At 54.7% G+C, this 18024-nt stretch overlaps 1 protein-coding gene across 1 annotated transcript in view; it reads left to right on the top strand.

Moving 5' to 3' along the window:
• Positions 1–1217: 1217 nt before the first annotated feature.
• Positions 1218–18024, top strand: part of ARL8B (ARF like GTPase 8B) — a 28045-nt gene continuing 11238 nt past the window's right edge. The window contains exon 1 of the mRNA XM_090284859.1: positions 1218–1464. Within this exon, the coding sequence (XP_090140985.1) occupies positions 1342–1464 (123 nt within the window). The 5' untranslated portion in view covers positions 1218–1341. The remainder of the gene's footprint in view (positions 1465–18024) is intronic.

Here is an 18024-nt window from a genome sequence, read left to right as displayed (position 1 = left end):
TCCCACAGCCAGTTCTCCACGGAGCTGCCAGAGTGAACCTTTAAAAACATAAATTGGTTCACCCCCCTGGCTTTCCATTACAGCAAGAATAAAACCGAACCAAGGCCAGGGCCTTCCTTCACTTGGTGCTTCCTTCCTTCTCTATCCACGCCCCTCCCCGCCCCCTGCCTTATTCCCCCGAGAAGCCCCACTATTCCTATCCCCGGGGGTCTTCGCTGCTCCTTCTGTCCGGAACGTGCTCTCACTAGATGTGCGCCTGGCTCTCCTCGCTTCTCCCCAACGGGGGCCGCCCCGGGAAGAGGTCCCGTGGGAGCCCGTCCAGAGCAGTGGCCGCTCCTGTCCCTACAAAGCTCCGGAGCGCGTGGCAGTGTATCTTCCGTCTCTCCATTACGTCCCCGGTCTCCTCACTAGAGTGTGTGCCCCATGAGGGCAGGGACTTTTTGTTTTTAATTTGAAAGCCTTGCAGATATCTTTATCAATTTTTAAATTAAGTTAAACTTTTGAACAGGCAATCGTTTGCATGGTTGCAAGTCAAAATGATATAAAAAGGTAACGGAGAAGTCTCGTTCCCGTTCCTGCCTCTGGGTACCCAGCTTTCCCTGCCCCGTAAGAAACCGTTTTTATTCGTGTCCCAATATTTCTTTATGCAAACACAATACATATTTGCCTATATGTGCGTGTATGTTTTCCCACTTATAACAAAATATCATTATATACATAGGCTGCACCCAGCATTTCCCCCTTGAGAATATTTCCTGGACATCACTCCATGTCAGTTTCTGGAGAACGGCCTCGCCTTCTTCACGGCTGCATAGTACTCCCTTTCGGGGCCCTGCTCCAGCTGGTCTACCAGCTCCCTGCTTGTGGCTGCCATCCTTCGCCGCCGCCACAAATGCAGGACAGGGGCTTTATGCTGACCCCTCGCGTCCCGAAGTCTCCCCGCACGAAGCAGACGCTCCGTGAACACTGGGGAGCGGAGGGCGCGCGTGGTGGAAGGGAGCCCGGGGCGTGCAGGGCCCGCGGTGCTGCGCGGAGGCCCCAGCAGGTGGCGCTGCAGGCGGAGGCCGCGCCTGGCCGCCGGGCCGCGCCGCTCTTGCCGCGACGCCGACGCCGACGCCGACGCAGGAGCAGCGTGGGGGGGAGGGAGAGTCATATGACCCGCTCGGCTTCCTGGCCCGGCCGCCGCCGCCGCCGCCGCCCGCGTCCGCCCGCGTCCGCCCGCGTCGTGCCGGGGTCCGAGGAGCCGCTGGGGGGTCCGGGCCGAGGCCCGCTCGCGTGGAAGCCGCCGCCGCCGCCGCCGCCCGCTCGCCCGCGCGTCCGCCCCGCGTCCCGGCCGCCATCATGCTGGCGCTCATCTCCCGCCTGCTGGACTGGTTCCGCTCGCTCTTCTGGAAGGAGGAGATGGAGCTGACGCTCGTGGGGCTGCAGTACTCGGGCAAGACCACCTTCGTCAATGTCATCGCGGTGAGCGGCGGCCGGGGCTCGGGGACGGGGCGCTCGCGGGGCTGGGCTTCCGCGCGGCCTGCTCGGCGGGGCCGCCGAGGGCTTAACAGCCCGTCGCTTGCCCGAAGGGTGGGACTCGGCGGGCCCGCGGGCGCTGGGGACGCGGAGAACCGCGAGGCTCCGTGCAGCCGCCACGCGCGACCCCAGCGCGGGCTCCTCCGTGCGTGGTCCCGGTGCGCGCGGGCGCCGAGGTGAGCTGGTGGCCCGGCCCGGCCCGGCCCGGCCCGCGGCGGTGCCCGCGCTCCGTGAGCCCGGCAGCGGGGGCTCTGCGCTCCAGGGCCCGGGTCTCCGGCGGGGGGACCAGACGGGTGCGTCAGAGAGCGAGGCGCCTCGACACGCGGTGCGGGTGTTCTTACCGCGTGGGGGGGGCGCGGCGGGGCTGAGCGCCGGCCCAGAGCGTGGGTGTCCGGGAGGGACGCCGCCCCGGGAACCCGCAGGCGACCTGCTGCTCGCTCGGCGGCGACTTGAGTGCGAGGACGGCTCTTAAGTGACGGCGCTCGGGCTGTTTGCGGGGAAACCAGCGCGGGAGGCGCTTCTCGTCGGCCCGTCTCGGGACCGCGGGGCGCCGTGGCCCGTCTCGGCGGGGAGGGCCCGGCCCCTCCGCGGGGACGCCGGGGGCTGGCCGTGCGGCCGGGTCCGCAGCAGGTGACTCGGGCGCGGCTCCCGTCCCGGCCTCCGCGGAGGGGTGAGACTTGGGGGGAACCCGGGCAGCACAGACGCGCGTTCCCTTCGCAGGACGTCGCCCGCGAGGGTGGATGAGTTTACCTGCTCGGCGCTCTCTGTAAGGCGGCCTTTTGTTGCCGAAGGTGACTGTTCCGACAGGCGCTGCGGGGTGGAGCGTGCGCCCGGTGCCGCTGAGGCTGGCGAGGGGAAGCTTTCGGCTGCGTGGCCGTGGGGCCACTGGTGCGCTCCGTGGCGCGTTTCCGACCGTCCCTCGGGGTGAGTGGGGGTCCCCTCGTGAGTGCTGTGCGCCCGGCGGACGGGACTAGTCGGCAGTGCAGACGGGCGGGTGCCGCGACCAGCTGAGGTCGCAGCAGGGGCGGGCTTCTGCGTGGGAAGCCCACGCGGAGCCCTAGGAAGGCGCCGAGGCGCTCGGGACAGGCCGCTCACAGAAAGCGGCGGACGTGGAAGTGAGGCGGCGTGGCCCCGCCGCCCGGCCCGGCCGCCCTGCAGCCCCGTGTCCTCTCCGTGTCTGCGAGCTCATCCCTACGTGGACGTGATAACAGGCGTCCGACAGGGTTGCCGCGAGGAGCGAGCGCAGTGACAGGTCGCGTGGCAGCGTCCTGCCCGCCCAGCGAAGGGGCACCGGCGGCTGCACCCCTGTCCCGCAGGGACGCTGGCGCGGGAGTCGCCGGGCCGTCCCCTCCCTGGAGCCTGCACGGACCCGGCCGCGGGCCGCAGCGCGCGTTCCTGGACCGAGGGGCGCAGTCAGACTGCATCGCACCCGCTTCGGGTTTTAAACTTGGGTTATTTCTGAACAGCAAGACTGGAAGCTGTCGAACTCGAAGTGAACCGGTGGTTCCACCATTCGACATTCACCTCTTCTCCTTTCGTCGCAGTGACGTGCGTCGGTCTTGTTGAGGAGGGACTCTGGGCTGTAACTGGCTGTGCGTTGGCTAAGGTGCTGGAGGGGAAAAACCTCGGGCCCCGGCTGCTGGGGCGCAGCGGACGAGCGCCGGCCTGCGCACCGGAGGGTCGCGGGTTCGATCCCCGGTCAGGGCACAGGCCCGGGCTGCGGGCCGGGTCCCCAGTGGGGGGCGCGCGAGAGGCGACCGCGCGTTGGCGTTTCTCCCCCTCCCTTGCCCTCTCTCTAAAAATAAATAAGTAAATCTTAAAAAAGGAAAGAAACCTCTGGGAAGGTCATACTTTCTCCTTTTAAACCTCAGACTCTAACCTAACTTGTGATTCTCAGAATATATTGAGGGTGAGGAAGAGCTTGGTAAAGTCGATTCTACAGACTTACAGATAGAAACGGTGTGTCCAAAATAGTAAATGTAGCTTTATCTTTTCCAAAAGTCCGTTGTGCTGTTTGTTTCCTTTGTTGTATTTTGTATGAAATGTGTGTTTTGTACTCAGCAATACAGATGTGTTGGCCTCTGCAGGTCACTTTTATCCACATTGAACAGGTCCCTTCCCAGGTGCCAAAAGCTTCGGGGGAAGCCAGTTTTGGGGGGCAAAAGCCAACTCTTTTGTAAATGTCACATTAAAGTGTGGCTGTATTTTCTGCCTCAAAGGTGTAAAAAATATGATAGATGTTATTTAACTTAGTCACATGGTTTGTGAAGCTGAAATACTTATATGTAAGGTTTGGTTTATTCTGAAGTTAGGCAGTTTACTTACAGAGGGTTTCACTCCTAAAAGTCAGATCCGTACGGTTTTAAAACGAAACGATACTTCATTTTACCTAAAACTTTATGGAGAGGCGCTTGATGGGCATGGTGTTCTCTTTGGCTTGGGCGTTTACAGAGAAGCACCTCAGGTCTTCACTGTTCCGAGTCGTGTTAGGGAATGATGTCTGGTCTGTTGCTAAGGCTTCTGGCAGTTGTTGCGCAAGGAATCATGTGCCCTATATGTGTAATGTATGTTGAGCAACCTTTATTTTTAACTGAAGCTTGAGATGGGTTATAAGATAGTTACTAGGAAATGTTTGATAGGATCTGTGAAAATGTTATAGGATAAGTAGGTAGACATTGTGTATTTTTGAAATGAGTAGTTTTATAAAAATTTGTTTATAGTTTTGTGAAATCTTGATACCATGAAGGTTATCCAAGGAAAAGTTTATTACTGCTGAAAATTAGGGATAGGAGCTATCTGGGAAGATCGTAGAAATCTGAACCTAGAATTATTTTTTTGAAGAATTTGTACAAACCTCAATGAAGTGGGCTGAGTCTCCCCTCATTTTATAGGTGTAGCGAGGAGACCCAGAAAGGCTCAGTGAAATTGCTAAGATCGCAGAGCTAATGAGTCGCAGAAACAAAGTTAGGACTTGGGGCCAGTGCCCCTCCTTTCCCTGTCTGCCTCCGCAGGGCCGGCGGGTTAGAGCCACAGAGCTGTGAGTTAGGGGAGCCCAGCCCTTTAAAGTCTTTCCACAGGTAATGTGCTCTCTCACGGGTCTGGAGGCCCGTGTTCCGTTACTGGGGTAAGGATAAGAATGGCAAAGACCGATTTTAAAGAATATTGAGGGAGGCTCAAGTCTGAAGTTGAATAGACCTGCAATTTGACTGGAGACACCAGCTTCCGGTGAGGGAAGCGTCCAGGGGAGCTGGGTCGTGGGCCGCGGGGCGCCCTTCCCGGGCGCATCTCTTCAGGGGCCCTTGCCCAGCCCCCAGCCCCGTCCGCTGTTTCCCCGTGCGGACCCGGAGTCTCCCCAGCCCCGTGCTCGCCCTCGGGAGCTGCCGGAGTACAAGTCTGCGTGACTGACCCGGCTGCTTCACAGCCTAAAGCCCTTTTTAGCTCTCAGGGACAAAAGTGGGGGAGGTCACCGGACATGGATGCAGAAGGCATTCTGGGCCTATAAAAATGGTTACTTAAAGGTTATTTTTAGAAGGTTTTCTTCTGATTGTCAGAATCATACAGGGTCGTTAGTAGAAATTTTAGGAGTAATGTAAAGTAAAAAAACCACTTAAATCCACTATCCAAGGTTAACTACTATCAGCATTTCAAAGTTGTGCCTTTTGTCTTTTTATTTTATTTTAATAATTTATTTATTTGTTTGTTTATTTTGAGAGAGAGGGGAAAGAAGAGAGGGAGAGGAACATCACTGTGTGGCTGCCTCTCACTCGCGTCCCCAACTGGGGACCTGACGTGCAACCGAGTCATGTGCCCTGACTGGGAATCAAACCAGCGACACTTGGCTCGCAGGCTGACGCCCTTTTGTCTTTTGAAATGTAGACATCCAAACGCCTTGTGAAAGCTTTGAAGTACTATTTCTTATGTGTGTGTCCCGATTTGCTTTCTTTTAGTTGTGGTGTGTGCATCTCTCTGCGTCTAAAGCCACTCTGTCCCCTTTCCCCAAGGCCCCATTTGTCTTCCCTGGCTTTATTAAGAAATGACTGCAGGCATCGCTGTGTGGGCGGGAGGCGCGTGCGCCGGGTTCAGCTAATGGCCGTCTGTCACAGACCCAGTAAAGGAAAGAAAGGAAGACACTTCCTCCTTATGATGAGAACGCTCAGGGCTCACTCTCAGCAAGTGTCCTGCGGCCTGGCCGCGGTGTGAGTGCAGTCCCCGTACGGGGCCCCCCGGACTTCTGCCTTCTGCGCCTGCTGTCTGCTCCTCTGACCGCCTTCCTCCCGTTGGCCCCCCCACCCCCCGCCACCCTCTGCCTCTGGGGACCACAAGTCTCATCTCTTTTTCCTTTTCTTTTCTTACTCTTCAGATATTTTATTTATTTTTAGAAGGGAAGGGAGGGAGAAAGAGGGAGAGAAACATGGATGTGCAAGAGAAACATAGATGGGCTGCCTCTCTCACACCCACAGCTGGGGACCTGACCCACAACCCTGTGCCCGGACTGGGAATCGAACTGGCGACCCTTCGGTTTGCAGGCCGGCGCTCAGCCACACCAGCCAGGGCTGATCTGTTTTTCTGTGAGTTTCTTTGCTTGCTGGTTTTGGTTTTTAGAGTCCACACACAAGTGAGACCGTGCAGTACTCATCTTTCTCCGTGTGAGTGACCTCGCTTAGCACTGTGCCCTCAAGGCCCGTGCGTGTCGTCACAGACGGCAGGCTTTCCTCCTTGTTCGTGGCTGAGAACTGTTCCGTCAGGTGTGCACCACGGCCCCCCGGAGCACTCGCCCATCGGGAGGACACTGAGCTGTTTCCGTGTCCCGGCTGAAATGAACCGACGCTGCTGTGACCGCGGGGGAGCAGGCATCTTTTTGACTTAGTTTTCATGTCCTTAGGATGTACTCCCAGAAGTGGAATTTCTGGGCCATGTGCTCCTTTTATTTTGCGTTTTCTGAGGATCCCCCACACTGCTTTCCGTGGAGGCCTGTGCCGGGGTACAGCCCCGCCCGCGGTGCGCGGAGGCCCCTGTTCTCCGCGTCCGAGCAGCGCTGGTTGGTCGGTGCCTCTCTGAGGGCGGCCGTCTAACACGTGTGTGGCGACAGGTGTCTCCTTGTGGCTTTAATGTGCGTGTCCTCGATGACGAGCGATGGTGAGCAGCTTGGCACGTACCCGTGGGCCTTCCGTATATCCTCTTCGGGGAAGTGTGTTCAGGCCTGTTGCCTGTTCCGCATGACCTCCTTGCTGTTGAGCTGTAGGAGGCCTTTTACTGCTTCGGATGTTAATCCCTTACCACGTGTACGGTTTGCGAATAGATTTTTCCCGTCCCGTAGGCCGTCCTGTTCCTTTCACTTTGTCCGTGGCTTCTTGTGCTCTGCAGAAGCTTTTCGGTTTGGTGTGGCTCCCCTCGGAAATTTTTTATTTTGTTGCTGCCGCTTTAGGTGTCCTATCTAAAAAATTCTGTTTTCGTACGGGTGCTTTCCGTTTAAATGTTTGATCCTCGGTAAGTTATGTGTGTGCGCGGTGGGAAGTACGGATGCAGCTTCGTCCTCTCAAAGGGGACTATACGCTTACCCCGCACCGTTTACGGAGAGACTGTACTCCCGACCCCCTTGTCAAGTGTCGGTCGGCCACATATGCCTGCGTTTATTTCCGGGCTCTCGGTTCTGTCCCGTCGGTCCGTCCGTCTGTTCTGAGGCCAGCTTGGCCACTCTTTTGCTGTGTGTGTGACCTTGTGACCTCGACTTCAGGGTTCCCGTTCTGTGAAATGAGGCTCCGAGTGTGGAAGGTGTCCTGCCGCGATCACGGCCGTTGTTACCAACAGTGCAGGTCAGCCGCATGGGCCCTGCTGAGCACCGAGGGAGTCCCAGTGCAGAGCCACGTGCAGCTGGAGAACCTTCCTGGGTCCTCGTTCCCTGCGGGGTCCCCACGGGTGGGGACGAGCGGGGCTGTAGACGGCCGCTGAATAATGATGGCATCAGCGTCGGGGAGCAGGCAGTGTGGGACCTGATTCACCGCTGTCCCTCTTGGAGAGCCGAGTTGCAGCGTGAAACAGCGCTGGTCACCCTGGCGGGGCTAATGGAGTGTTTAGTGTGTCGCTGGGGACGCCCACGGGAGCCGGGCGTGGAAGACGCCCCTGAGAGGGCTCAGACCGGGGCGCGCTGCACCCACACCCCCCACTGCTGCCGGGGGACCGGTGACCGTGGAGGCAGAGGGGCCCGCGCCCACGTCTAAGTGACCAGGCGGCTAAAAGAGGGGACAGATTCTAGTTTTAAATGTGTTTAGGGAATTAGTGCCTGTTTAATGTTAAAAAGTAAACAGTGTTCCTGAGCGGTGGGGGGAGGGGCGGCACACGGCATCCTGGCGACATTATCAGTGGGGGAGGCGGTGAGGTTGCGAGCCCCGGGGGCAGCAGAGGTGCCAAGTGGGCAGTAAGGACCCGCAGTGACACCAGGCTCAGGGCGGCCTGATGGCGGGGGCGGGGCTTGCTTCCTCCCAAGCCTGGTGCCCACGGGTGGGTGGGTGCAGAGTGTCCCGCCTCCACTGCTGCCCTCGGGGGTCCCTGGGTTGGTCTCAAAGCTCGGGGGTGGGTGCCTGTCCCCGGGGAGGCCTGCCCTGGAGCTCCGTGGGTCCTCCAGGGAGAGGAGAGCGCTGGGAAGAGGGCCCGCGCGTGCTGGTGCCTGGGTCACACGCTGTGACCCTTGGTGTGTTTGGAGGGTTTGTCGCTCCTGACACTTCAGGGTTCTGAGCAGCAGTAGGGGTCACGGTTCAAGTCTAACCGAGGAGCCGGTTCTTGGGTGACTTCTCAGTAAGGGCTCTGACGTTTTCATGCAGAGCTCCGAGGCTGGTGACAGGTGTCATGGCTGCAGTGAGCGGTGACGTTTGTTTCCCTGGCAGCAGAATGAGGCAGGCTCAGAAAATCATGTAACACGTTCATCGCCAGTTAGAAAAAGAAAAAAAGAAAGCCTGTATAACTTTCCTTAAAGAAAGGGAGCTACACAGGAACCAGAAGCAGTTAACAGAGCGTGTTGGACCTGGGAGTTCTGAGTGAGTGCGTTCAATTCCTGCAGGGTCCTGCCTCCCGGAAACCGGGGCTCCCGTTGGCCTTCCTGGTCACGGCACCTTGGCACCTCTTTTCTGTACGGGCTGCAGTTACCTTGTGTTCCTCACTTTGGGAACCATGCACGGAGGTTTCTAAACTAATTCTCTCCTGTCGGTTCATCAGGAACTAAGCCTCCTGGCTGAATTCCAGCACGCTTCTGTCTTTTACTCTGTGTGCCGTGAATGTCGAAGCAGGTTTCCAGGCTGCTTAAAACTGAGCCAGCGGTTCTCCCAGGAGAGAAGACACCCTGAGGCAGGCGGCTGTCTGTGCGGAGCTGCACTGGTTCTCGGGCACCGGGAAACACTGACGGGTTGTCACCAGTGACCGGGGGGGGGGGGGGTGCCCTGACTCCCATACTCTGCACCTGCCAGCGTCGGGTCGGACAGAACTCATGATCCAGACAATTCAACAAATGAGAGGTGTCCTGTACTCAGGCACTGTGCTTTCCAAGCCCCCCCAGAATGAATCCATTCGTTTATAGAACTTGGCTGTGGATGAGCTTCAGTTTTCTGGCTAGTGATTATCCCTCCCATTTCCTTTCACTCTCTTATATCATTATACTTGCTTTAGGGTAGGGTATCAGCCTTTGAATATTGTAAACTATTTTTTAGTATCAGGGCAATACTGGACTCATGAAAAGGGTTGGGAAATGTTCCTGTTTCTTCTGTTTTGGAAAAGAAATTATATAGAATTGGTGTTATTCCTATTGGTGTTATTCACAGAATTCACCTGTGAAACCATCTGGGCCTATGGGTTTCTTTTTAAAAATATTTAAAATTACTAATTCCATTTCTTTTTTTTTCCCAGTCTTTTTGTTAAACTGTGGTTTAATTACAACATTATCTCAGCTTCAGGTGCACAGCGTAATGTTTTCATATTTGTATATGTTGCGGAGTTATCCCCACGGCAAGTCTAGTCCACATCCATCGCCACACAGAGCTGCAGGCTTTTTCTTGGGATGCGAACTTTTAAAACCTGCGCTCTGGGCCGCTCTCCCGGGTGCGCACGGGGTTTGTGACGGGAAGCCTGCCCTTTGACCCTGCCCGGTTCTCCGGCCCCTCTGCCCTCGCCTCTGGCAGCCACAGCCTGTTCTCTGCGTCTGTGAGTTCAGTGTCTTGTTTCAGTTTTTAAAATAGATTCCACATATAAGTGACATCGTAGGAGTCTGTCTCTGTCTGATGGATGCCCTTAGCGCGCTGCCCCCGAGGTCCGTCCCCGCCCCGGACGGCCGGGCTCCGCTCCCGCTCGGGCTGAGCAGCGTCCCTGCGTGTGAGCCGCGCGCGGCCTTCTGCGTTAGCGTTCTGGGCTCCTTCGGATGGACACCCGCACGTGCCGGTCCCGGGCGGGGTGGCAGGTCTCTTCTTAGTTTCCTGAGGAACCTCCGTGCTGTTTTCCTGTAGTGGCTGCACCAGCTTACATTCGCACGAACAGTGCACGGGGTTCTCTCTTCTCTGCGTCCTCTCCAACACCTATTATTTCCTGACCTTGTTTCTTTAAGGTTTAATTTATTTTTAGAGAGAGGGGAAGGGAGGGAGAAACATGGATGTGGGAGAGAAACAATCTGTTTCCTCTCACACGTCCCCACCTGGGGACCTGGCCCACAACCCAGGCCTGTGCCCTGACTGGGAATCGAACCTGTGACCTTTCAGCTTACAGGCCGGCGCTCAGTCCACTGAACCACACCAGCCAGGGCTGTTTCTTGTCTTTTTGATAATAGCCATTTTAACAGATGTGAGGTGACACTTCATTGTGGCTTGATTTTCATTTCCTGAATAGCTAGCAGTGTTGAGCATCTTTTTCTGTACCTGTTGGCCGTTGGTATGTCTTCTTTGAGGACATGTCTATTTAGCTCCTCTGACCGTTTTTAGTTAGGGTTTTGTTTTGTTGGCTGTTGGGCTTGGATGCATTCTTTATACGTATTGTGGACACTGGCCCCCTATCAGATCTATGACTTGCACGTATTTTCTCCCATTCAGTGGGCTGCCTTTTCGTTGTGTTGATGATTTCTTCTGCTGTGTAGAGCCTTTCAGTTTGATACAGTCCTGCTTGTTCATCTTTGCTTTTGTTGCCATTGCTTTTGGAGCCAGATCCAAAAAGCGTCTCCAAGCCGATGTCAGGAGCTTACTGCCCGTGGTTTCTTCTTGGGGCTTTGTGGTTTCAGGTCTTACAATCAGGCCTTTAATCCGCTTTGAGCTTATTGTTGGGGATGGTGTGGCCTCGTTTCATTCTTTGCACGTGGCTGTCCAGTTTCCCCTGCACCCCTGATTGAAGAGACCGGGCTGCCCCCCATTTCCTACTCTTGGCTCTTTGTCCTAAATTAATTAACCAGAGAAGGCGGGCAAAAGCAGGGTCACAGTTGCATGTGAGTTTGTTCTTGTATCTTATTATTAATTATTGTAGTTTTCATATGACCGAGTGTAAGCCTACTTCTGCCCCACTCTGTGTATGTGTGGGTTTATTTCTGGGCTCTCAATTCTGCCCCATTGATCTGTGTCTGTTTTAAGTCAGTAAGTATGCCACCTCCAGCTTTGCTTTCTTCTCAAGGTCGCTTTGGCTATTTGGGGTTTCATTTCTTTAATAGATTCCTTGAATAGTCTATTCAAGTGTTTCTCCTGAGTGAGTTTTGATAAAGTGTGGCTTTCAGGGATTTGGCTCATTTCATTAGAGTTGTTGAAATCAGGTACATAGAGTTTATGATACTACCTTATTATTTCCTTAGTATCTGCAGAGCTTAGTGATATCGCTTCTTTCATTATTAATATTGGTAATTTTTACCTCTTCGGCTTTCCTTTGTCATTTACCAGCCTTACCCTTTTTTAGAGAAACAGCTCTTGGTTTTGTGGTTTACTTCTGTGAATTTTCTGTTTTCAGTATTGTTAATTATTGCCCTTACTGTTTTCTTGTGCTTGGTTTGGATTTGTTTAGCTCCCCTGTATTTATTGAGATGTAATTGCCATGCAGCAGGATTACGTAGCTTCCAGTTGTGTGGCCCGATGAACTGGTTTTCATAGGTTGTGAAGTCCTCACCGTGTTAAGTTTAGTTATCCATTATCTTGTATAAATTCCAAAAACAGAGAAAAGGAGAAAATGTGCTGCTTCTTGTGATGAGATCTCTTGGGACGTACACTCTCAGCCACTCTCAGACACAGCGTGCGGCAGTGTGAGCTGTGTGCTCGCCCTGTTTCTGGTTTGTTTTCCGACGTGAACGCTTGAGTCTGAGTTTCCTGCTGAGCAGCGCCTGTGCCTGCACCCGCCGATTTTGATGTTTTTGATTGAGTTTAAAGTATTTTGTGTTCCCTAGCCATTCCCTTTTGACCCGTAGGTTGTATACGCCCAAGTATTTTGTTATTTCCAGACACTTGGTATGAATTATTTCTAGCGTAAATCCATTATGGCCAGAGAACATACTTTGCATGACTTGAATTCTTTCAAGTTTGTTTCTTGTTTGATGGCCAAGACATTGTTTGAGTGAATGTTCCGTGTTCACTTGGAAAAATGCGTATTGTGCGCTTTTTGAGTGGACTGTCTGTCCTGCGTGTGGCGTTAGATCCAGAACCCTGGCTGGCGCTGTTGCCGCCCTGTCAGCTGATGGGAGCGGGTCTCTCTCGGTGTGGGCCTGCCGAGCTCTCCTTCCCGCTCCCCCAGCCCCCTCCGTGCGCGCGGACGCTCGGCGGTGGGCCCCTCCGTGGTCGGCGCGCCCTCGGGGGCCTCTGTGCCTTCCCTGCTCTGACGCCTGTGGACGCGGGCGCGGCCACTCCAGCTCTCTCGGGGCTGGTGGCCGCGGTGCTGTGACTCTCCCCGTCTCTGACTTCTGACCTAACTACATCAGGTGCCTGAGGTGGGCTTCTCGTGCACGGCGAGTGCGCGGGGCTCTTAGAGAAACGTTTGACAGTGTCTGTCTTTCGCTTGGTGTATTCAGACCATTGCCTTTATTTTAATTATATATTTGGGTTTAGTTCTGTCATTTTATTATTTATTTTCTGGTTGTCTATATTTTGTTCCTCTTGTTCCCTCTTGTTTTCTTTTTCCTTTTTTTTTTTTAAGATTTTATTTATTTATAGAGGGGGTGAGGGAGGGAGAAAGAGAGGAAGAGAAACATTCACATCAGAGAGAAACATTGATTGGTTGCCTCTCACGGGGCCTCCTGCTGGGGCCCAAACCCGATACCCAGAAGCGCCCAGACCATGAATCGAACCAGCCACCTTCCAGTTTGGGGGACGACGCCCAGCGACCTGAGCCCCACCAGTCAGGGCTGCGCTCTTTTGCTTCTTGATTCAATGTTTTCAGTATTCATTTTAGTTTATTTGGGTTCTTGACTGTTCTCTTTGTGTGGCTCCTTTAGTGGTGGTTCTAGGGACTACAGCGTACGCACCTCGCCTGGCTTACTTGGAAGTGATACATTATCCCTTCACGAGGGACATAGAGACCTTGTGTCCACAGACATGGAAACCACATCAGACAGGGTTGTAACTTTTGCTTTTAATCCTCAGATAGTTTAAAGTATTTAAGAGGAGAGACTTCTTTATTACATTTATCCAGGTACTTACTTACCACTCCCATTGCTTTCCCTTAATTTCCGAAGTTTAGGTTTCCAAACCTGTTCATTTCTTTTCTGCCTAAAAAACTTCCCTTAGCACTTTTTTTTTTTAATCGTATCTGTCGGCTGCAGATCCTTTTAGTTCTTCATCACCTGAGAATGTCTGTCATTTGCACCCCTAACGGATCTTTTTGCTGGGCACAGAATAGAGGGGACAGCCCTCCTCTGCTCCCCGGCAGCACTGAGAAGGGCCGTTTTTGTTTCTGATGAGAAATTCCTAATCATTCCAGTTGTTCTTCTCATGCGCCGCATGTTATTTCTCTTCAGCTGCTTTCAGTGTCCCCCCTTGGCTTGGATCTCAGCGCTTAATTACGATGGACCCGGCGGGCTCTGTCCTGCTTTGGGTGCGTTGCTCTTCTTGAGTCTGTAAGTTTGTCTCACAAACATTTCCCGCCGTTCTCTTTCTCGTTCTGGGATTTCAGTGACGTGTGTGCTAGACCAGGTTACATTGTCCGGCGTGCTCTTCAGGCTCTGTTAGCTTTTGTTCTGTTCTTTCCCCCCTGCTGTTCAGGTTGGGACACTTCCTGGTGCCCGGTCTTGGGGTCAGCTGACTCTTTCTTCCCTCCCCTCCGTTTTTATCGCGGAGGGGAGTTTGCTTGCTTGCTTGTTTGTTCTGGTTATTGTCTTTTTTTAGTTCCAAGATTTCCATCTTGTTCTGTTTTGTAGCGGTTACCCACTGAGACTTCGGGTTCCATTCACTTCCAAGCGCCTGTCCTCAATGTTGGGACCGTGGTTAGACAGCCGGCCTTGGTCTGGTGACGCCAGCGTTGGGGCATCTTGACGTTGGCATCTCTTTGTCCTTTTCCTTTGCTAGTTGTTGAGGGGTTTTGATTCTTTATGTGTTCAGTTACTTCAGACACTTTGAGTATTGTGAGGCTCTGAGTTTGGTTTGGTCCTGCGGAGAAGGTCGCTGCTGTTCTGTGCTGTGTCGGCGGCCCGGGCCGCTGGCCTCCTTCTGTGGCTTTGGCTCCGGGGCCGGTCCCGTGTCAAGAGTCTCGGTCGGTGGGATCATTGCTGCTCATGCACCCCCAGGGGGTCAGCACGGGCCTGGCTAGTGCTCTGCTCCGTAGTTCTCACAGCCTTTGGTAGGGTGTTGAGGGTCAGGGCCGTATCGCGTGTGGGGATGAGCCCAGGCAGGGGTTCATACACGACTTCACAGCGTCCATTTCTCTAGGTTCCTCCTTTATGAGTTTTCCTGCTGCCGCCGGGCCCACAGCCTCCCCCCCCCCCCCCCCCCCGCTCCCCTGAGGGCGTCAGCCTCTGCTGTGCCTGCCCTCAGCCGAGTTGGCCACAGGGGCCAAGTGCGAAGGGAGAGAATAAAGACAAAAAATCAACAGGATTCCTCCCTCTATGCCCACCCCAGCCCCACACAGACACGCCCCGAGTTTCTGTGACTAGAGGGTTTCCTTCTTTCTGGGTACTTGGTGGGAATAGGTGCCCAGAGCTCCAGGTTCGGTTTGTCTGGGGGCTGTGGCGGAAGAAAGAGGACAGAACCCAGGGGTTCCCCCCTCTCTCTGTTCTGTCACCCCCCACCCCATGCTTCTCTTGGAGCCTTTCCTGTTCATGCCTGGTGTACGAGGTCTGTCCGGGGAGAGTCCAGCTCTTGCTAATATAATGAGAATAGTTTGCACGACACGGATGTGACCTGCAGCCAAGGAGGGTGGGCTGGAATGCACACGCGTGAGCAATGACGACTTCACTGCACCCGTCAGTGGGGGCGGTAAATGCCACTGAGTGAGCGTGTGTCCTGTGTGGCCGTCACATTCACGATGGCTGAGCGAGTACAGCAACGAACCTACGTCAGACTTTGCGTGAAGCTTGACCATCCCTCTGCGGAAACTACCCGGATGACTCAGAGGCCGCAGCTGTGGGCACCTGGGGACTGGCAGCTTCGTCACGACAATGTGCCCACTCATGCATCTCGTGTCGTGCAGTTTTTTGGTGAAACATCCGATCACCCGGTTGACCCAGCCCCCCTACAGCCCAGATTTGGCGCCCTGCGACGTCTGGCTTTTCCCAAAAACTGAAATCCCCTTTGAAAGGGACGAGATTTCAGACCGTCAGTGAGATTCAGGAAAATATGACGGGGCAGCTGATGGCGGCTGGGAGAACGGTGTGAGGTGCCCAGGTGCCTGCTTTGAGGGGGACTGAGGCGTCACTGTCCTGTGTACGGTGTTTCTTGTATCTTGTATCTTCTTCAGTAAATGCCTCTGTTTTTCATGGCACGTGGCTGGGCACCTTCCGGACAGACCCCCACATTGCTGGCAGTTGGGCTGCCCTGAATCCAGGCTGGGAGAGCAGGAGGAAGGGGAAAGCTTGGGAAACGGCACCAGGTTGCCTGGGATTCGAGCTCTGGTTTCCTTCCCGAAGCTGCCTGCCCCCACTCGCTCCCAGAGCCCTGAGGGCGCGGCTGCACGCGCGCCGTGGGTCAGGTTTTAGTGGCACGCGGTGGCAGGGCCAGTGCGGAGCGCACTTACCGAACCCGACCCGGACCCTGGGGACTGCGTTTCAGCACCTCGTTCCCGGGACGCTGTGCGCGGCGCTGGAGCGGGGACCGAACGCCCTCCGGTGCCTGAGCTGGGCGCGTTCAGGGTGCTGGGTGCGCGTCAGCTCCTTCCATTCGTGATCACCTCTGTGAGGCGGAGACTCACTGCAGTCTGGCCATCTACGCGTGGGGACAGTGAGGCCTTGCAGAGCTGCGCAGTCCTCCGCGCAGGACGGACATGTCACTCGGCGGGTGGCAGGACCGGCGTTCTGACCTAGTGCGACCGTCTCCAGAGCCCTGGCCACCAGACTGACTGACACCACCTCTGTTTTCTGTGCTTTGACATCCATTACCTGGGAACGTGACCGGGGCCTCTGTACAGCGGCAGCCCCACAGCCAGTGGGCTTCTCCAGACGGCCCGCAGAGGGTCGTTGATCAGCTCCGTGACTGCGTTTGTAGGGTGGGCCTTGTTAATTACAGTCAGAGTTTTCTTTCTTCTGATTCTGCCTTACTTTAATCAATCTTGATAAAGACTGGGTTTTCTTATTTTGCTTAAAAGAGTATGGAATTCATTTTCCTGTTCATAGTTTAAGTGTGTGATGTATGCTGAAGTCTTTCTGTAGGGGGTTTTTTTTCTAAAGACTAAAGGACTTTTGTTACAGACATAACTTACTGATTCGTAGCATCTGGATGGTTTTAGGAATCCCCCTTTTTAGTTCAGTAACAGAAGCCTATTTAAGGATTTGGAGGGAAACTTTTGTCTTTTTTTTTTTTCTTTTTAACGAGCTATATACATGCACACACAGAAGAGCAGACAGTGAAAAGTAAGTCTCCCATTCTAGTTCCCTAAATACCCAGAACTTTTAAATGAACAAAAATCACTTTTTAATGAAAAGGTATTTACATGAGAAAGGAAACTTTTAAGAAAATTAAAGTAATTGAAATGTTTACAGACCAACGAATAGAATAGTATCAAGGCCTGAAAAATGTGACTTGGATGCTCACTCCCCCACCCTTGGGCGTCCGTCTTTAGAACCTGCCGCAGCCTACACCTTTCTACATAAAGACGCAGGGGTTTATTAAAGGGTTGCCGTGTCCGTGGGAAGTGCATCCGGACACTCGAGTGGCTTCACAGGCGGGCGCGGACCGTACGTGCTGGGCTCTCCAGCTCTGATCTGGGGGGAGGGGCCCTTTTTACACGGTTACTGCCCCGTCGGAATTTCTGTATGTTGAGTGAAAATGCTGCAGGGCGTGTGACATGGTCCCCGCACGGTCCATTGGGGACCCCACTAGCAGATTGTCTCCCAGACCAGCGAGCTGCACCCCCTTCCGCAGCTCTGGATGCAGGCTTAGTGCACCCATCGGGAGGGGTGGCAGTGAAAGGCGGAGTGAATGTAGCGGGTGGTCCTCAGGCACCGCTTGAGAGGAAGTGTCCTCGGAACAGAGGGCAGCAGCGTGAGAGGTGTCCGGCCCCTCAGCGGGGCTGCGGGGTTGCGGGGTTGAGGACCCGGCCATCCTCGGGGCTCTTTGGGAAGGAGGCTGCTGCAGACAGCCCTGTCGGCCTCAGCAGGCAGCGAGGGTTAACGAGTTGCTACAAACAAGTCGGGCGTTTAATTAGGAGCTAGAGAGCTCCCTGCGCTATTACGCGCTATAAAAAGTCCTAACCTAGAGCATGTTCTCGCTACATTCGGCTGATGTCGCCGCCCAGAAACAGCGGGGCCACGGTCCTGGGGCTCCTTAGTGCTGGGCGGTCGTGCGCCCTGACAGTAAGTACCACCTGCCCGTTTTATTTCTTTGTTCAGGTCAGTTGAGCAGTGAACTGTCCCCCCCAGCCCCCCGAGAGAAACGTGACTGCTTGCCAAGTGACTGTAAATCTAACACCAAAAAAGGACAACACAAAACTATCCTGGAGAGTTTTTAAAATTTAACCTTTACTGTGTTTTTTAAAACCGGACCAGTTTTAGCCCTAAAACCCGAGGCCCCTTCCTGGACCCTTAGAGCTCGGGAGTGGCCCTCCGGCCCGAAGCCCATCGGGGACGCCTCTGCGTGCGTCCGGGCTCTGGGCGGCCCCGGCTGCAGGCACGAGTGACATATTATTCCGTCCTGGGCCTGGGAGTGGGTCCTTTCGCCTCGTAAGTGACAGGACTGCAGTGTGGGTTTTTTTGTTTTTTTAAGATTTTATTCATTTATTTATTTTTAGAGAGAGGAGAAGAGAGGGAGGGAGAGAAGCAGTGGTCGCCTCTCGCACGCCCCGACTGGGGACCCGGCCCACAACCCAGGCCTGTGCCCTGACCGGGAATGGAACCTGCGACCCTTTGGTTCGCAAGCCAGTGCTCAG

Source organism: Furipterus horrens, unplaced genomic scaffold (assembly GCF_987537825.1).
Source record: "Furipterus horrens unplaced genomic scaffold, mFurHor1.1.pri manual_scaffold_7, whole genome shotgun sequence".
NCBI lineage: Eukaryota > Metazoa > Chordata > Mammalia > Chiroptera > Furipteridae > Furipterus > Furipterus horrens.
Note: the sequence above shows the minus strand (reverse complement) of the source record. Positions and strands in the feature narration are given on the sequence as shown.